Source organism: Echinops telfairi, unplaced genomic scaffold (genome assembly GCF_000313985.2).
Source record: "Echinops telfairi isolate 266 unplaced genomic scaffold, ASM31398v2 ScPeMD7_18;HRSCAF=68, whole genome shotgun sequence".
Taxonomy (NCBI): Eukaryota; Metazoa; Chordata; class Mammalia; order Afrosoricida; family Tenrecidae; genus Echinops; species Echinops telfairi.
The window spans coordinates 41,859,459-41,874,817 of NW_022103915.1; the positions used below are offsets into that span (position 1 = coordinate 41,859,459).

The window sequence follows — 15,359 nt, forward strand, 5'->3', positions numbered from 1 at the left end:
TGAAGTTTAGTGGCCTTTAGCTAAAGACTCTATTCTTGCTGGAACAAAGGGTTTAATTATTATAACCAGCACCATCTCAATATTATCTCCTTTTTGAAATATTGCAGTTAAATTTTCATTCTAAGCAATTACTTATTTGTAAAAAAAGGGCTACCTTTGAGGCTTGTATTAAAGATGATAAAAATTAGCCATCTAAAACCATTTAAATTCTATGAAAAATAAAACCGAGTATAATGTTTCAGCTTCAAAGCTCAGATGATCTGAGCTCTATCTATCTATATATATATCTATATATATATCTATATATATCTATATATATAGATATATATATATTTACCACCCACCACAAAAACCTCTACCTGCTCACGTCTCTGCAGAGGCTCTGCCCCATGCACAACGTCTAGAAGGACTCACTACACACCTGGCAGGGTCTGTGGCTACTGAGCTTCTGCTCCACAGGACACACTTAAGGTCTTACAAATTGTGGTAAAAATCATTATATAACATTTGCCAACTCAACAAGCCTTCCACGCACAAGTCTGTGACGCGGATTGTGCTGTACAACCCCCAGCATTTGATTTGTAAATTGGAGAGGGGAGCTTGGAACTCAAAGCAGATTCAACAACTGGGTTTTCACAAGCAATGGGAGGTGCAGAGAGGTTATAGATCAGGCTGAGCCCTTGCCTGGCATCATCCCATTGTGGGGAAGACTGGTCTGGGGGGGCTTTGCATCTTTTTGTCTATCATTCAGCACACCAGGCTGAAATGGTTTTTGTCGGCTAATCTAGCTTTCTCCAAAACAGAGATGGGCACAGAAAAGCAGCTGTACAAAAGCAACCTTTGTAATCATATTGTCTCTTCTGAATTCAGGGAACACTGGGTACCTGTTCAACGGTAGTGTCTTAGCAAACATGGGAAAGTGGAGTCTAGAATCAAATGAACAACAATGGTGACCTTGTCGATTGTCAATAAGCTTAGTAGTATATGAGTAAATTGGTATTTCTTGTTATCAAATGGGATTGTATTCCAGATCAGCATTATCCCCCTCCTCATCCCCGACCCCCTCACACCCCCAAGCACACATTCCTGGTTCTTTTAGTGACTCTGCTGTTGATTAAATTAGTGGTATGTTTCCTAAGAGATCAGGTAGCACAAAAGTTAGAACGGCTAAGGGCCATGAGAGTGGTTAGAAACCCCCACAGTGACTCAGTGCACCCGTGGGGGGAATTTGAATGCTGACTCTGAAGCATATGTCACTTCAGGAAAGGGAATCAACATTAAACCCACTAAGGGCTTTCCCCAAAGAGCCATGGTGGCGGCATCATGAGCTATGCTCTGAGCTGCTAACTGAAAAGTGGTAGTCCAAACCCACCAGCTATTCTGAGGGATGAGGCTGTGTGCTCCTGCAAAGATTTGAAGTCCTGGAAACCCTGAGGGGCAGTTCTCTGTCCCCTGTGCTCTGGGGTCACCATGGGTTGGAATCAACTCGCTTCATGGCCTTGAGTTTGAGTTTCTGAAGTGCTGTCGTGGAAGTCTCGGGCTGTAAGCCCAAAGTTCGGCCACTCAAACTCACCTGCCACTCCATGGGTGAAAGATGAGGCTACGTGCTCCTGTTCAGGTTTACGACTCAGAAACCCGGCGTAGGGCTCACTGGGAGTCGGAATAGATGCGGTGCGTTTAGTTCTTATGGTTTAAGGGCTTTCCCCCTCTCATAGATGAAGCTATTTCAGGAGATGAATCCTTTCTTGCTTTAAGGCTTTTATAGAAGCTAAAGAATATTTTAAATGCAGGAGGAAAACAAAACCCAAGCCAAGCCAGTGATTTTGGTCATAATTCCCTTTTCTTCCTATTAAGAAAATTCTGCAATTACCTCTGCTTATCTTTCTCCTGAGCGAGGGGCTAACCCCCTGCATCTGTGGGTATACCTCGGGGTGGCTTTCTTGCTCTCTCACCAGGGGCACCAACAGCCTGTCCACCCTGTAAGGGAGGCGGGGAGCGGGGTTGGGGCAGTCCAAGCTCACAGAGGCGACAAGACGCACAGTTAATGTGACTTCCCTGTGCTGTTCTCACAACAGATGTGGCTCTCTGAGTCTGCCCCACGCCAGCCTACCACGGGCAACACCTGGGAGCTTGTTGGACATGCATGTTCTCAGGGTCCTGCCAGATCGACGGAGTCGGCTGCTCCGAGGCTGAGGCCGGTTCTCCATGATCTCAGGTGAGTGATGCACGTTCACGTTGGAGAAGGACTGGGCAAGTGCAGCCTGTGAATTCTACTTTGAGCTCAACTTATTAAATTTCTGATGCACTCTCTTTAAAAGCAAGGACTCGAGGGAGTCGACCACTCCTTGATGCACCATGTGGTCGTTGCTTTTTCGCCCGCACAGAGAAGCCACTGACCCTGGTGAGCTATGTCTCCCTCTTTGGGCTGCACTTGACCAGACTGGCCATGCCGGGATGTTGTCATAATGATGTAACACACGTGCTGGGCCTGGCTTCCCTTCCCTCCTCAACCATCACCTACCCGCTGGCGTTCCTGGGCTTTTAATGTGTTTGTAACTTTTAATGTGTTTGTAACTCAGCGCTCAACAGTCTTTCAATTCTTTTGAAATTTGCCTCTATTTTGCTGAGAACAAGGCCCTCCTGCCCCCACCCCTAAAAAAAAAAAAATTCCTGCCCCCAGTGAATTGAAATTGATTTACTGAAATCTTGGAGGTCAAAGTGAGTTTAATCTTCTGAAAACCATTTTGAGCCCTGGGGGTAGGTTAAGCCTTGAAGTTAAGATCTTGGCATCTTGAGGCGGGGCCCTGTGGAGAAGCTCTTTCGGAATCCTATTTAAATAAGAGCCGTGTCCGCGGCCACAGGGTGAAGCAGGAGGGGCAGCACGCAACGGTGGGCAGGATTCCGTGGGCCAATGTTATTAGTGTCAGGTGACCAGATTTGAACATTGGTAAAGTGGGGCACCATTGATAAAACTCATATCCTGGTGAAATAGCCACACGGCAGCCAAAAACCGTTTACCCTAGCTTGTTGTGCATTCTTTCCAAAAATCGGTACTTTTTAAAAATGCCGCGGGATGCAGGAACATTTGTTAAAAATTGGGACTGTCCCACGAAAAGCGGGACGTCTGGTCACCTTAATTTATGTAGAAGTTACTCCCTCCAGATCCCTCAGTTTCAAAGTGGCACCACAGTTCTGGAATGTGGCTGCTAACCAAACAGATTAGCAGCTTGAGCCATGGGAGACGCCCCTGGAGACTGCTCAGGTACTGACGACAGAGTGGGACACTTTATAGGACCATGTTGCTCTGCCATACGGGGTCACTGCAAGTCACAATCAACCCCGTGGCACCCAATTATGTCTACTCCTGTCCCACTCACTTTCCTCCTCTGTAAAACGGGGTCACGGGAACTGCCCTTTCAGAATTAGAAGGCTGACTGAGTGAGCCTGTTTGCAAAAAACCAAATTGTTAACATTGCTGGCAGCCAACCTATTTGCTCTTATTTCCATTCCCTATTGTGCCAGCAGCTCTCCCCAAAAGGGCCACGAGGAAGTTCACCTGTGGCTATTCGGCGTTCTCCATTAAGGAAGCAGCTGCAGACAGGGAGCCCGCCAGGAAGGGAGGGAGAGAAGCAAACGGCCCCGCTAAACTCTGAAGTCATGTAACCAGACCATGAATAATTAAGACTAGACCGTTCTCCTTTAAAGAATTATTTATACGAGATCAAGTTGACAACAAAAGCAGACGTTGGGGAAGAGATAGCAAGAATGGAGACAGTGCACAGCGGAGCCAGCGTCACTGCACTGCGTCTGCAGACATTGTGCTGGTGTATTGCCACCTAAAAGCAGAACCTGTTACGCTGGTCTTCACGATGCAGACTCAACATCTTGCTCTGGAACAATCCATGAGCACCTTTCCTGATGACTGCTGGGTGCCCAAGGGGGCCTTCAGCTATCAAGCCAATGACGACCAATCACCCTGCTAGTGAGTTCATGATTCTCATGCACTGCCACACCCACGTCTTTCAGCAAACAGCTGAACTGCCCTCCGAGCGACAAGCATACTGGATGACAGACGCAAGGCGGAGACTCCTTTTCCTTGCAGTCAACGCGCCCCTTGGCCCCTTGGTCTTCTTAGAGCAGGGGTTCTCAACCGTCCTAATCAGTTCCTCATGTGGTGGTGACCCCCAACCACAACATTATTTTGGTTGCTACTTCATCACTGTCATTTTGCTACTGTTATGAATTGGGCGACCCCTGTGATAGGGGCGCTCGACCCCCAAAAGGGTCGCGACCCACGGGTTGAGAACCGCTGTCTTGGAGGAAATAAGGGTAATCAGCACACGGTGAGCACATGCTGGCACTGCATCAGGGGTGCTGCACCCCGCCTGCCTCCCTCCACCGGCAGCAGAAGTGTGCGAGGGATTGCCAGACACATTTCAGAGTTGGAAACCAAGGCTTAGAAGGACGACACCTCACACTCAAGTCTCCACAGTTAGTGGTAGCTTGAAGACTGCCCCTCAAAAATCTGTGCCTTCACCTTTACCTGGTTTTCTGCCCAGAAAAAGGAAAGTTCCCCCCAATTGACCGAAGTAAGAAGTTGAATTCAACTCAGTCAGCTCTGCCAGCCAAGTCACCCTGACTTATGTTTGGCTTACACGGACCCTCCATGGCTAAAAAACCCCCACAAATGTTGCCACTTCAGGCAACCAAGTCTTCAGCCAACATTTAAGATCTTCGCCCCAGTGGATCTTTTGAACTTCACCTCCTAAAGGCGCCAGCCTGGCTTGTAGTCTTTTCCTGAATGACTTTCTACACGGTTCTCGCTGCCCATGTGCCTTTTGCTCACCCCATATGTTTGTCCCCTCTGTCACTGTCAAGAACACCAGCTCCCCATTCAGGGCCATCTGGGAATGCTGGCCTCCATGAAGCTTTTCCACCCCCTCCCCCACTCCACTCAACCCTGTGGCTGTGAAGCTGCTCAGAAGACCACTCCCATTAATGGGCAGACAGCACCCCACCTCCATCCCCTCCCTGGGTTACAAAGGAGATCAGTTCCCAAGTGTGTATTTAAATTGAATTTAAATGTAAGTTGAGACAAGTGCATATGGTTCTGAGGTAGGCTCACTCGAGTGTAAGAAAGGAGCCCTGGTAGTATAATGGTTAAAGTGCTTGACTCTATATCCAGTGGTCAACAGTTCAAAGCCACCAGTTCTCTGCAGATGTGGGTGTGTGCTTCCAGAAAGCTCTACCTATGAGGCGGTTCTATAGGGTTGCTTGCAAAGAGTTGGAATCAGCCTGACAGCAATGGGTCTGGTGTTGGTTGGTGTAATGTGAGGAAACTCACTGCCATCAAGTCGATTCTAACTCAACAACTCATAACTATAGGACAGGGGAGGCGCCTCTGTGCATTTCCAAGACTGCAACTCTTTACAGGAGTAGAAAGCCTCATCTTTCTTCCACAGAGCAGCTGGTGGATTTGAACTGCTGACCTTTCGGTTAGCAGCCCAATGCTTAACCCACTGTACTACAAGGGAAAGGCTTCCTCAAAGACTTTTAAGTGATTTAAATGTGTAATATGCAGCAAGTGGAGGCGATTATGATAAAGGATTGTTGTGAGTAGTCCCATCACCTTAAAGTGAGAACAAACTTACCTAAGGGTAATTATAAGTTGTCTGTAAGGTGGATATTCGTTCATTCGGACTCTGGGGACTCACTGTTAAGGACTCATCTTACTTCACATACCTCTAATTCTCAGAGCATTCCAGTCATCTGTCTTTGCTATTTTAATCAGTTTCATTTATGGTTCCAGTAAGCCATGGGGGGAAAAAAAGCCAAATTATAAAGGGCACCTTATTTTCATGACTCCCCAATTGTTTACTTATCTTACAGTCTCTCCTGTTTATGCCACATTACATGTACATTCAACCATCTATTAGGCAAAAGATTTTCTTGGCCAACCGAAACACAAAGCTGCCTTAGTGGTCCAAATGCGGAGGTGCAATTGGAAACTACTCTGCTTGGGGATTTATCACTGGAGAATGTGAAGACAGAATGCACTGAAAAGCTTTAGGCATCTTTAGGATTTGGGATCAGTTCCACTGAAGAATACAACTTTGACAGATAGTCACACCCGTGCTTCCTAAGTCTATACCTTTGGTAAAAGATGCCCAGGAGGTAAATGGCATTTGACACGCACTCAGATTCCTTGCTTCAAGTATGCCAGGCTCCGGGGCGGGACAGCAACAGCATCCCCAGACCTTGTGTCCAGCTCATGTGCATTTGTCACATGGAGGCAGGAGCGGGCAAGCAGGATTCCATCTGGGGGTGGGCAAATCCCAAAGCAGATCTAGGATTTCTAAATACAGTTCCTCAGAGAAATAGTAGTTTCTCAAAGATCGCTTTTCAAATCGTCTCTTCTCACTTTAAACTAATCTGTCATCTAAAACTCTCAATTAGAAAAAAAATACTTGAGTGTGCTATATTAAATTATAATCTTCTAATAATGTAGGGAAGGAGCCCTGATGGGCAATGGGAACTCCCCAGTGGCTCCACAGAGAAAGACTGGAGCATATGCTCCCTTGAAAGCCTGTACGACCGCTGTGCAAAGTGATACGGTGCTACCTCAAACAACAGGGAACAGAAATCCCATACGAGCCAGCAATCCATTGCTAGGTAGATACCTCAAAGAAGTAAGAGGCACACCATGAACAGACACATGCACACCTGTGTGCATCGCAGCACCGGTCACAAGAACAACATGATGGAAAGAGCCCGAACGCCCATCAGCAGGAGAAAGGATCCAGAAACTTTGGAACATACACACAATGGAATACGATGCGTCACTCAAAACCAACCGGGAAAACCAAAGCACCTCATGGCATGAATGGACCTGGAGAACATGATGCTGAGTGGAGTCAGCCAATTGCACGAAACCAGCACGGTGTTGTAAGGGGGCATGGGGGAGGGGGGGCGGTGGGGAACAAGGAAACCAGAATAAGAACTTTCATACCAAAGGCAAAAGACTTCGGAGCTTGTTCGGGGAGGGCAGCGAGGTGGGGAAGACGAGAGCCACAGACTAGGTGACAGATGGGTGTTAACACGGTGACGTGGAAATGGTGGTCCACAAGTAGAAGAGATGACAAGGAGTAGGGGAGGGGGATTGAGTGGGGGTTTAAACTATGGAATACGATGTCGATGATCTGAAACGTAACACTTTCCCCTCCTCCCCCAATTTCCAATAACTTACAAGTCTTTTTTCTTTCACCTAGGAAGCCCTATGGGTAAGGTGACCAGACGTCCCAATTTTTGTCGTTTTAAAAAAGTCCCGGCTTTTGGAAAGAATGCACGACAGGCTAGGAACGGTCTACTTGGTCCATATAGACCAAATTTTTAATCAAGAACCCCCACCCCCACCCCCCTGTCAATGGTGTCCCGCTTTAAATCTGGTCACCTTACCTATGGGCAGTTGAAGTCCTGTCATGCAGGCTTGCTACGAATCAGACTTGACGGCACAGCAATGTAGGTTTGGTGGTTTAAACACATCCTGGGGTGTCTCCGAAGGAGGGCCTGCTCATCGGCTTCTGAAAGGTTTGACCCGCCTTGAAGACCTGACGGAGCACGAGTCTGCTCACACACGCGGGGCATCACCATGAGTCGGCGCCGACTGACTACCGCGTCGACTTTGGCTTTGACTTGTCACCAGTGGAGAAGTTAGAATTTCCACTCCGCCTTTCTATGTGAGGTTTACAACCATGCCAGATGAAGTTAGAGGAGACTGGACACACCCTACTGGACCACCGGACACAAAGCCCTGGGTTCCCTCGTCAGGACACGTCTTACCTTGATCCGATGACGTCGAAAAGGTGCTGCCAGCGGTCGTTGACCTTGCTGAGCTTGTCGTCGATCTCAGCCGCTCGCGTCTTGCTGCTCGCCTTGATCAGCTGGTCTCCCATTTGCTTTAACTGGAGTTTGTTCTCGGTGAACATGTTGATTTCTTCCATACAATCCTGACAGAGGCACGGACACACGAAGCGTGCATTACTACGGAGCGTTTGCTTCATCTCCGGCCACAAACACAGGGTGGTCTGAGGAAATGTTTAGTAAGGTCACAACATTCTCACCCTCCAGCTACTGCGACTCTTCAGCGTATAGCTGCAAGGCGAAACAACGGCCCTGGGCCAGCGAGTACGAGTCGGGCAGGCTTCCCAGGGCAGACTCTGCTAACCTACCTACATGCAAGATGAGGACAACTGACCAGAGAATGGAGCGGAACCAAGCTGCTCAGTGTCCGAAAGAGCTTTTCAGAGGTTTCTCAGGTTTGGGTGTTTGCAGAGAGAAGTCTCCCCACACATGGGATTGGTGGCTACTTCAAAATTATGAGTCTTATGGTTGTTGGCTTCTCTCTTTTGGCAGCTAGAGAACCACGACTTGATTGGCCAGACACCCTGACCGAGAGAAAGCAGCTCTCTCTCAGTACACACATACTGAGTGGAGTAATGAGTTTTACACTGGGCTGCTAACCACAAAGCCGGCGTTCGAACCACCAGCCACTATGCGGAAGAAACGTAGAAGGCTGCCTGCTCCCATAGAGATTTATAGTTCTACACTGCCCTAGAGGGCCACCATGAATTGGAATTGAATCGATGGCAATGAGTTTGGTTTTGGGGGTTCAAAATATACCAACATGTCCACCCACAATAATCCCATGCCTCCTATCTCTCTGGAATGCTCACCATTAGCCATAGTGAGAGAGCCTCTTTGGATTTCTAAAATGTTATTAGCAATACATCTCTAATGTGATAGCGTGTTAAGGCCGAGGCTGGGGAGGGCACACAATGTCCCTGGCAGTCACAATTGTATCTCACCTGGAAAAGACCACCCTGGCTTACCTTCTGTAACTTTTCGATCATTTCTTCAATACTAATATCAGCTGTCTGCAAAACTTTGTTTTCCATCTGCACCAGCCATGCACACAAATCTTTATTCTTGTCAGTGAACACGGCCCAGGAGTTGAGTCTATCTTCAATCTCTTGTTTGCGTACAGCCACCTAGGAATGAGAATGCATTTGGCGCCTAAGTATCACCAGACAGGTACTTCTACCTCTCCCATTCCCCCAATCAAAAGAATATGGGTTTCACTCGTCTTTCCAGTATCTCTAAAGGTTTACCTGCTTTTTTCCTCTTAAGGACCTAGGGATTAATGCCAACAGAAATTTCTTACACTTTTGATAAATGCCAAGAAACGAATGCAGTAAAGAGTGTAATGGAAGTGTGATGGTGGAACATTCGGGTTCTGTTTTATCTAACACATTTCTCGGGGCCAGGCAATGCTTCCTTCAAATGTAAATCTGTAAGGTCACCCTAGGTCAATGACAACTATACGGCAACTATTTTGCTGTACTGACAACTAGAAAGAGGGCCAGATCTGAACAATCCTCATTAAACATCACCACCATCTTTTCTGATCTTGCATATACATTGCTCTCTACTTACTACATGCTCATTTATTACGGTTAAGCCCCAAAGCCTTCCCTCTTTTAAGGCTTACACTTAGAGAAGGCTTATTTAATATATCAGTGATAGTCCAAATCACAGTACACATCAAACATTTGTAATGCAAAATGGACCAGGAAATGAAAGTCATTACATGACCCAGTGTTATACTTCAAAAACGAAACAAAACAATGCACATCACTTTTCTCAGCTGTTTTCTCACAATGTGCCTTGGCTCCGGATGGAAATCCTGGAGATGTGACCAAATACTGGTCTGCAGCAAGCAGGCTGACCCCAGGGCCCCCCACACCCCAGTAAGCACAAGTGCCCGTTCACTGACACCACCAAAGGGCCCTTTTCTTTATAGGTAGGGGTCAGATATTTTTTAGTTATGTAAGTTTCCAGAAGGCAGATCAGCCTTTCTAAATGTAAAGACACTATCCCCACTTCGTAGGATCTTAGCACTACAAGGACTAGCTGAGTGTCTCTGGTAAAGTTTAACGCCCCAATTTACAGCCGGGGTTGTCAAGGATAAACTCCCCGAGCCTTGCCTGCTGAGTACAAGGACGTCTGTTATTTTCAGAGGTACCGTAGGCAAAACCACATGTTTATATATCCACCCCAGCCAATTGTTTCCCCCCCCCCCAAAAAGGAAAGAACAAAGCTTTACAAACTAGTCATACAAAACAAAGTTTTGTGTTTCCATTCTTTAGGGCAGCTTAAGAAAAGAACAAAAAACCCTGGCAGTGTGCAAAGCTTCCTTCTGATTGGTTACATCTTGGCAACAATTAGGAACATCTGGGTTCCAGACTGTCTCTGCCTTCCCAAGTCCTGTCCTTCTCACATGGATTCTAAGCATTTTCTTTTACACTCAATGTGGATTAAAAAGTCGCAGAGCACATTGAAAATGTGGGTGCACTTTGAATCTGAAATACCACAATCAGGATGTGAAAATGTGTTTTTGCTTTATTAAAATGCATCTAAACATGTCTGAATTTCAACTTTTAAATAGTGGTTCGCCTTAATGCACCGCGTGCACACACACACACGAGAGTAAGGGTTTTGTTTTTCTGTTCTTAAACCAGAGGTCTATGATGACTCTTTGACCATTTTAGTTCCACCCCCTCACCCCCGTCTTCTGCACATAGAGTACTCCAGCCACAGTCGGCAGAGGTGACTCGTGCAGCTGTTCATCACTTCTTTGGGAGTTTTCCCCAACGGGGGTCTTGAACATCAATACCCAGTGCTGGGGAAGCCCAGCTTCCAAGTCAGTTGCCCTGCCCCCTGCCCTAAGTTTTCCTCCTGCCGTTTGCTGGCCCAGAAGGGTTCGTCGTGTCCTGTGCACCAGAGAGAGCTGGGCCCAGGCAACTAACTGCTCATACAGCCCCCCGCCCCCCTCAGGTGACTACAAACAAAACACAAGACACACAAAAAGTGTGCCAGCGTTTTCCACTGGCGAGACAAAGAGTCAAGTCTGTGAAGCTCCTAAAGGGCTCCAGGGGCCTGCCCTGGCCAGGAAACTAGGCTCCTTCAACTTTGTCTGGCTTCCAGGGCCCTTTGGGTGAGCTCCCCAACAGCTGTGCCCGCGGGCGCCTGACTTACTCGGCAGCAGAGGTCCTCCCATTGTCTGTGCAGATGCGCGATGTGTTCCTTCAGAAGCACCACGTCCTCCCAAAGAATGCGCCCGGCCAACTCGGTCTTCATCGTGCTAACTTCTTCCAAGTTCAGAGCCCAGGCGGCCAAGGACTTCTCCAGCTCCTGCAATCAAACACGAGAAGGGGTGAGAAAGGCTGCGAACTCAAGCTGCTGTTTGTTTCCAAACCTGTTGGCTAATCCTTTGATAGGAAGGGGGGGGGGGGGGGAGGGGGGGGGGGGGAAGAGGGGGAGGCCGGGAGAGGGGGAGGGGCCTTCGGAATGAGAAACAGCCCACCCTGAGCCGCTGCGCTGCCCACTTCCTTTTTCTACCTTTGGGTTTTCATTTCCTCAGGTAGTTCAGATTTTTTGGTGAATTAACTCCATCTCTAAGCTGCGTAGGCCTGTGGTTTTACTCAGGGGAAAGTAATTTTGGAGTCTAGAAACAGATTTACACACACACACACACACACACACACACACACACACACGCTTTAAATCATGAAACATTACAGAAACGCTGTCTACAGTGTGATGTCGCATTTTTTACAGAAACATTGTTGCCCCTGTGGCAGTCATATAACACAAAACAGCTTCTGCTCACAGGAGAGGGAGCACTTATTTTGGTTAACTATTTGCGGAAGAGAAAAGGAATTCTTCCCGAGAATGGTTAGCAGAAAAGAACAGCTGGCATATAGAAACAACTTTTGAAATTCCATGACTGAATCAAGAAAATTACGTTGACAATATGGGAGGTACAAGGAAACTGCTCAAAAAACAGTGTTAAAACACCACAGATTTTGATTGTGCTGAAAATTCTTCATACTCCAATATGTTTTGAAGGATTTCTCCTCTTTCATACTGGGTGGCACCCTGCGTCACACATTGGACTACTTCATACCTGGAGGGTTGACAGTTCAAAACTACAGTTGCTCAGCTGGAGAAAGAGGAGGCTCTCTACTCCCATACAGAGTTATAGTCTCCCAAACCAAAAGGGGCCGTCCCTCCCTGTCCTATTGGCTGTGAGTTGGTTTGGCTGATTCATGCCTGCCAAATAAATCTGAAAGAACACCCATTGCCATCAGAGAAGGCTGAGGGGGCACCAGTCACCACGTGCTCATTCGGGCTGCTTTTGAGAGCAGTGAAAGCTACATTGCCAGTATTTTAGCTTTACAATTTGCCAAGGAGAATCTACATGGCGAAAAAGGGCTAGAGCCATTCATTCTGAAGATCAGGGGTGGAGATGCAGAGGAAACGTTTTCTTTTTCAATTAGCAGGGAAATCTTAAAACATGTTCTTACCTAGTTTTTGTTTGCACGGACAGCCCCTGCTAAGCCAGCGAGAGCTAAAATATGCTGCCCACTGATTTAAAACTGTCCTGGGGTGGGGGCAGCTGGTTAGTACCCTTGGTCACTAACAGGAAGGAGTTAACCAAAGATGCTTTGGAAGAAAGGGCTGGGAATCTACTTCTGAAAAACCAGCCATGAAAACGGGAGTGGACTTGAAAGTTAACTAAGTAAATACATAAACGAGAGGAGGCGTTTACCACTGACTCCAAGTTTACCAAAGACCCCATGTTTTCCCTCAGACAGGCAGATGTACATCAATTTCATCTGGATATTAGGTTTTCCACCCCGGTATCAAAGGATAATTAACAGATGCAAAACTTTTAATTATGGACATTTTTAGGATTCTTAAGAAACGTGCCCACATTGTATCCTCAAAGGAATGACTGTAGCCACATGTTTTCGGGGGTGCTGAGTTTTGTAAATTTGGGGGACAAGTTTAATCTGCTTCCTGATTCCTAGTTAATCTTTAAGCTTGCATTTCTCTCATCACTCATGTGGAGTGTTCCTGACTCCTTGACCATGGTGCTCCCGCAGACACCACGTTAACCCAGACTGACACTTCCCGAGCTCAGCCACAGTTACGGGATGTTTCCCCTAACACTCATCAGGCTTATCATGATTCATACACACAGGCACTTATGCACGGAAGGCCACCGTACAACTATTGGTTAGGATGGGTCTCTCTGGGAGACTTGACTGTCCGCTCCACACTGGCGGGAATGACATCGCGGTTCACCAATGCAGCTCACCAACGCATCATCCAGCATCTACCACATTGTGAGGGGCATGGCGAGAGGCTAAAATGCATGCTGAAAATGAAGGCTCTTTGGCGATATGCACAAGGGTTTTTTAAAAAGTCACATGTTAAGTGGATAAAACAAAGAATAAGCACTGTATACAGAGAGCGCTGCACTGAATTTTATGACAGCCGACTATCACTGTTTACACAATATTTCAGAAGTCAGGCTTCTGTCTTAAAATGAAAATACCCCAAATTCACAACCAAACTGATTCCAAAAGAGACTAAGTCAGCTAGGCAAGTCCCCCTTTCATACTTTTAGACGGTAAATTGTCTACATTGCAAAATTCCAAAAGTTCATACAACATGTGATGTCAAATGTGAAGGTGTTTGAAGGCATACGTGGCTCACTGCTCAGTCCCTGACTGACTCTCTTGCACATCCTGTGCCTGGGACGTCACACGTCCCTTTTCTCTATACTGCCTTGACTAAGAGCAGACCCAACATTCACATGCAGAAATATAAATCGGCTGGTTTGCACACAGGGGCTCTCTGGAGGAAGGCATGTTACACTGAGGATGCTGCTTCTGTTGGAGGGAATGCCGGGCGAAAAAGTCCCTGTCTGCCTTTCACACCTTCTCTATTCTGAACCCTAACACGATATTATATATTTTAAAAAATCACTTAAAAATAAAACTGTTCATATATTTGGGTTCAATATTCAACATTTTTATGAATTCAGATATCTACTTTTAGAAATGATGGCAGGTATATTGAGAAGTATGCACCAAAGTTTAACAACACAAGACAATGTTTATGGTTTAACAAAAAAAATGTAGTAACATAAATAAATGCAATAAAAATATACTTACATAGAGAACATGTAACTTCTGGATGGTCAGATATTGGGAGGTATTAATAAGTTTTTAATTTTCCATGAGAAACACTTAGTAGTCATAGAGAACAGTAAACTATGAAGCAGTCTGAGTATCATTAACACCTCTCAGTTGAAATTTAGGAAGTATAAAGATCACAACTTTTGTAACATTGATTGATATATACACAAAGTATTCGATACCTGACTTGGCTATAATGGGAATGTGATTCTACAAGGAAATGAAGCTCAGAGTGGTCCCTGGGCTATCCTATGTTCCCAACCGATGATACATGTAGCATCCTGGAAAGCTGCAGGTGACTTAGAACCAGTATGAAATCTAGTCCTCGGATGAATGAGCTCAGTGCGCTTGACCTTTCTACTGGATTCTTTCCATTGAAAAAATAGAATGCTGAGTTTTTTGAAGCAGAAAAAAAAAAGATTCCATTGGGAACCTGGAGTGTGATAGTTGGGAACAATTATGACCATATAAAGGTTTAGATTTTGCATTGTGCATAAGGAATTGTATTTGTCATCTCTTGTTTAACACTAAAGCCAAGACCCAAACCTAAGGATGCAGAAAAGGTAAAAAAGTAAAATTTAAGGATAGGAACTCCTTTAACCTAATAAAGTGCATCTGCTAAAATATCACCAGCAAATATCATTCTTTTTTTTTTTTTCTTTCTTGGTATGTTTCAACTTGTTCTGTCAGTGGCTCGATGTTGTTGCTGTTCTGCTGCACACTGTCGCTTGGTTTTGCTCTGTCCTGTTTTTGCGCATGCTGTTGTCTCCGCAGGTCTGTCTGGACAGGACAGGCTGGATGAACAATCCTCTTGAGACGCTCGCTCCCGCACTTCTCAGTCGGAGGAAGTCGCAAATATCATTCTTAATAGTGAAATGTTACACTCATTCTCTTTAAAACCAGAGAAGCTAGCTATCAATGTTTCTAACCTTGTTTTATGAATGTCATTGATCACTATAAGAAGGAAAACAAATGTTGAAGAATTAACAGAAAAATTTTAAAAGGTCATTACTCACAGGTGATGATTGCCTACATGAAGAACCAAGAGAATATTGGATGTATTATGGGAATTAACAAAAGAGGGTAGAGCAAAGAGCTGAATATACGATCAACTTACAAAATCATTTGCATTTCCGGGCAATGCCAATTAACAGAAGAAAAAAAAATTCACTGCCATAGAGACAAGTCTGACTCACAGTGACCCAACAGGATGGCGTAGAACTGCCCCTGTGGGTTTCCAAGACTGTAAAT

General features: G+C 46.0%; 1 protein-coding gene across 1 annotated transcript in view; it reads right to left on the reverse strand.

Annotated features, from left to right (window-relative positions):
* Positions 1-15,359, reverse strand: part of LOC101660633 (nesprin-2) — a 74,560-nt gene that overhangs the window by 33,622 nt on the left and 25,579 nt on the right. Inside the window, exons 12-14 of the mRNA XM_045287804.1 lie at positions 11,095-11,250; positions 8,889-9,047; positions 7,840-8,006 (exon numbers count right to left, since the gene is read on the reverse strand). Of these exons, the coding sequence (XP_045143739.1) occupies positions 7,840-8,006; positions 8,889-9,047; positions 11,095-11,250 (482 nt within the window). The remainder of the gene's footprint in view (positions 1-7,839; positions 8,007-8,888; positions 9,048-11,094; positions 11,251-15,359) is intronic.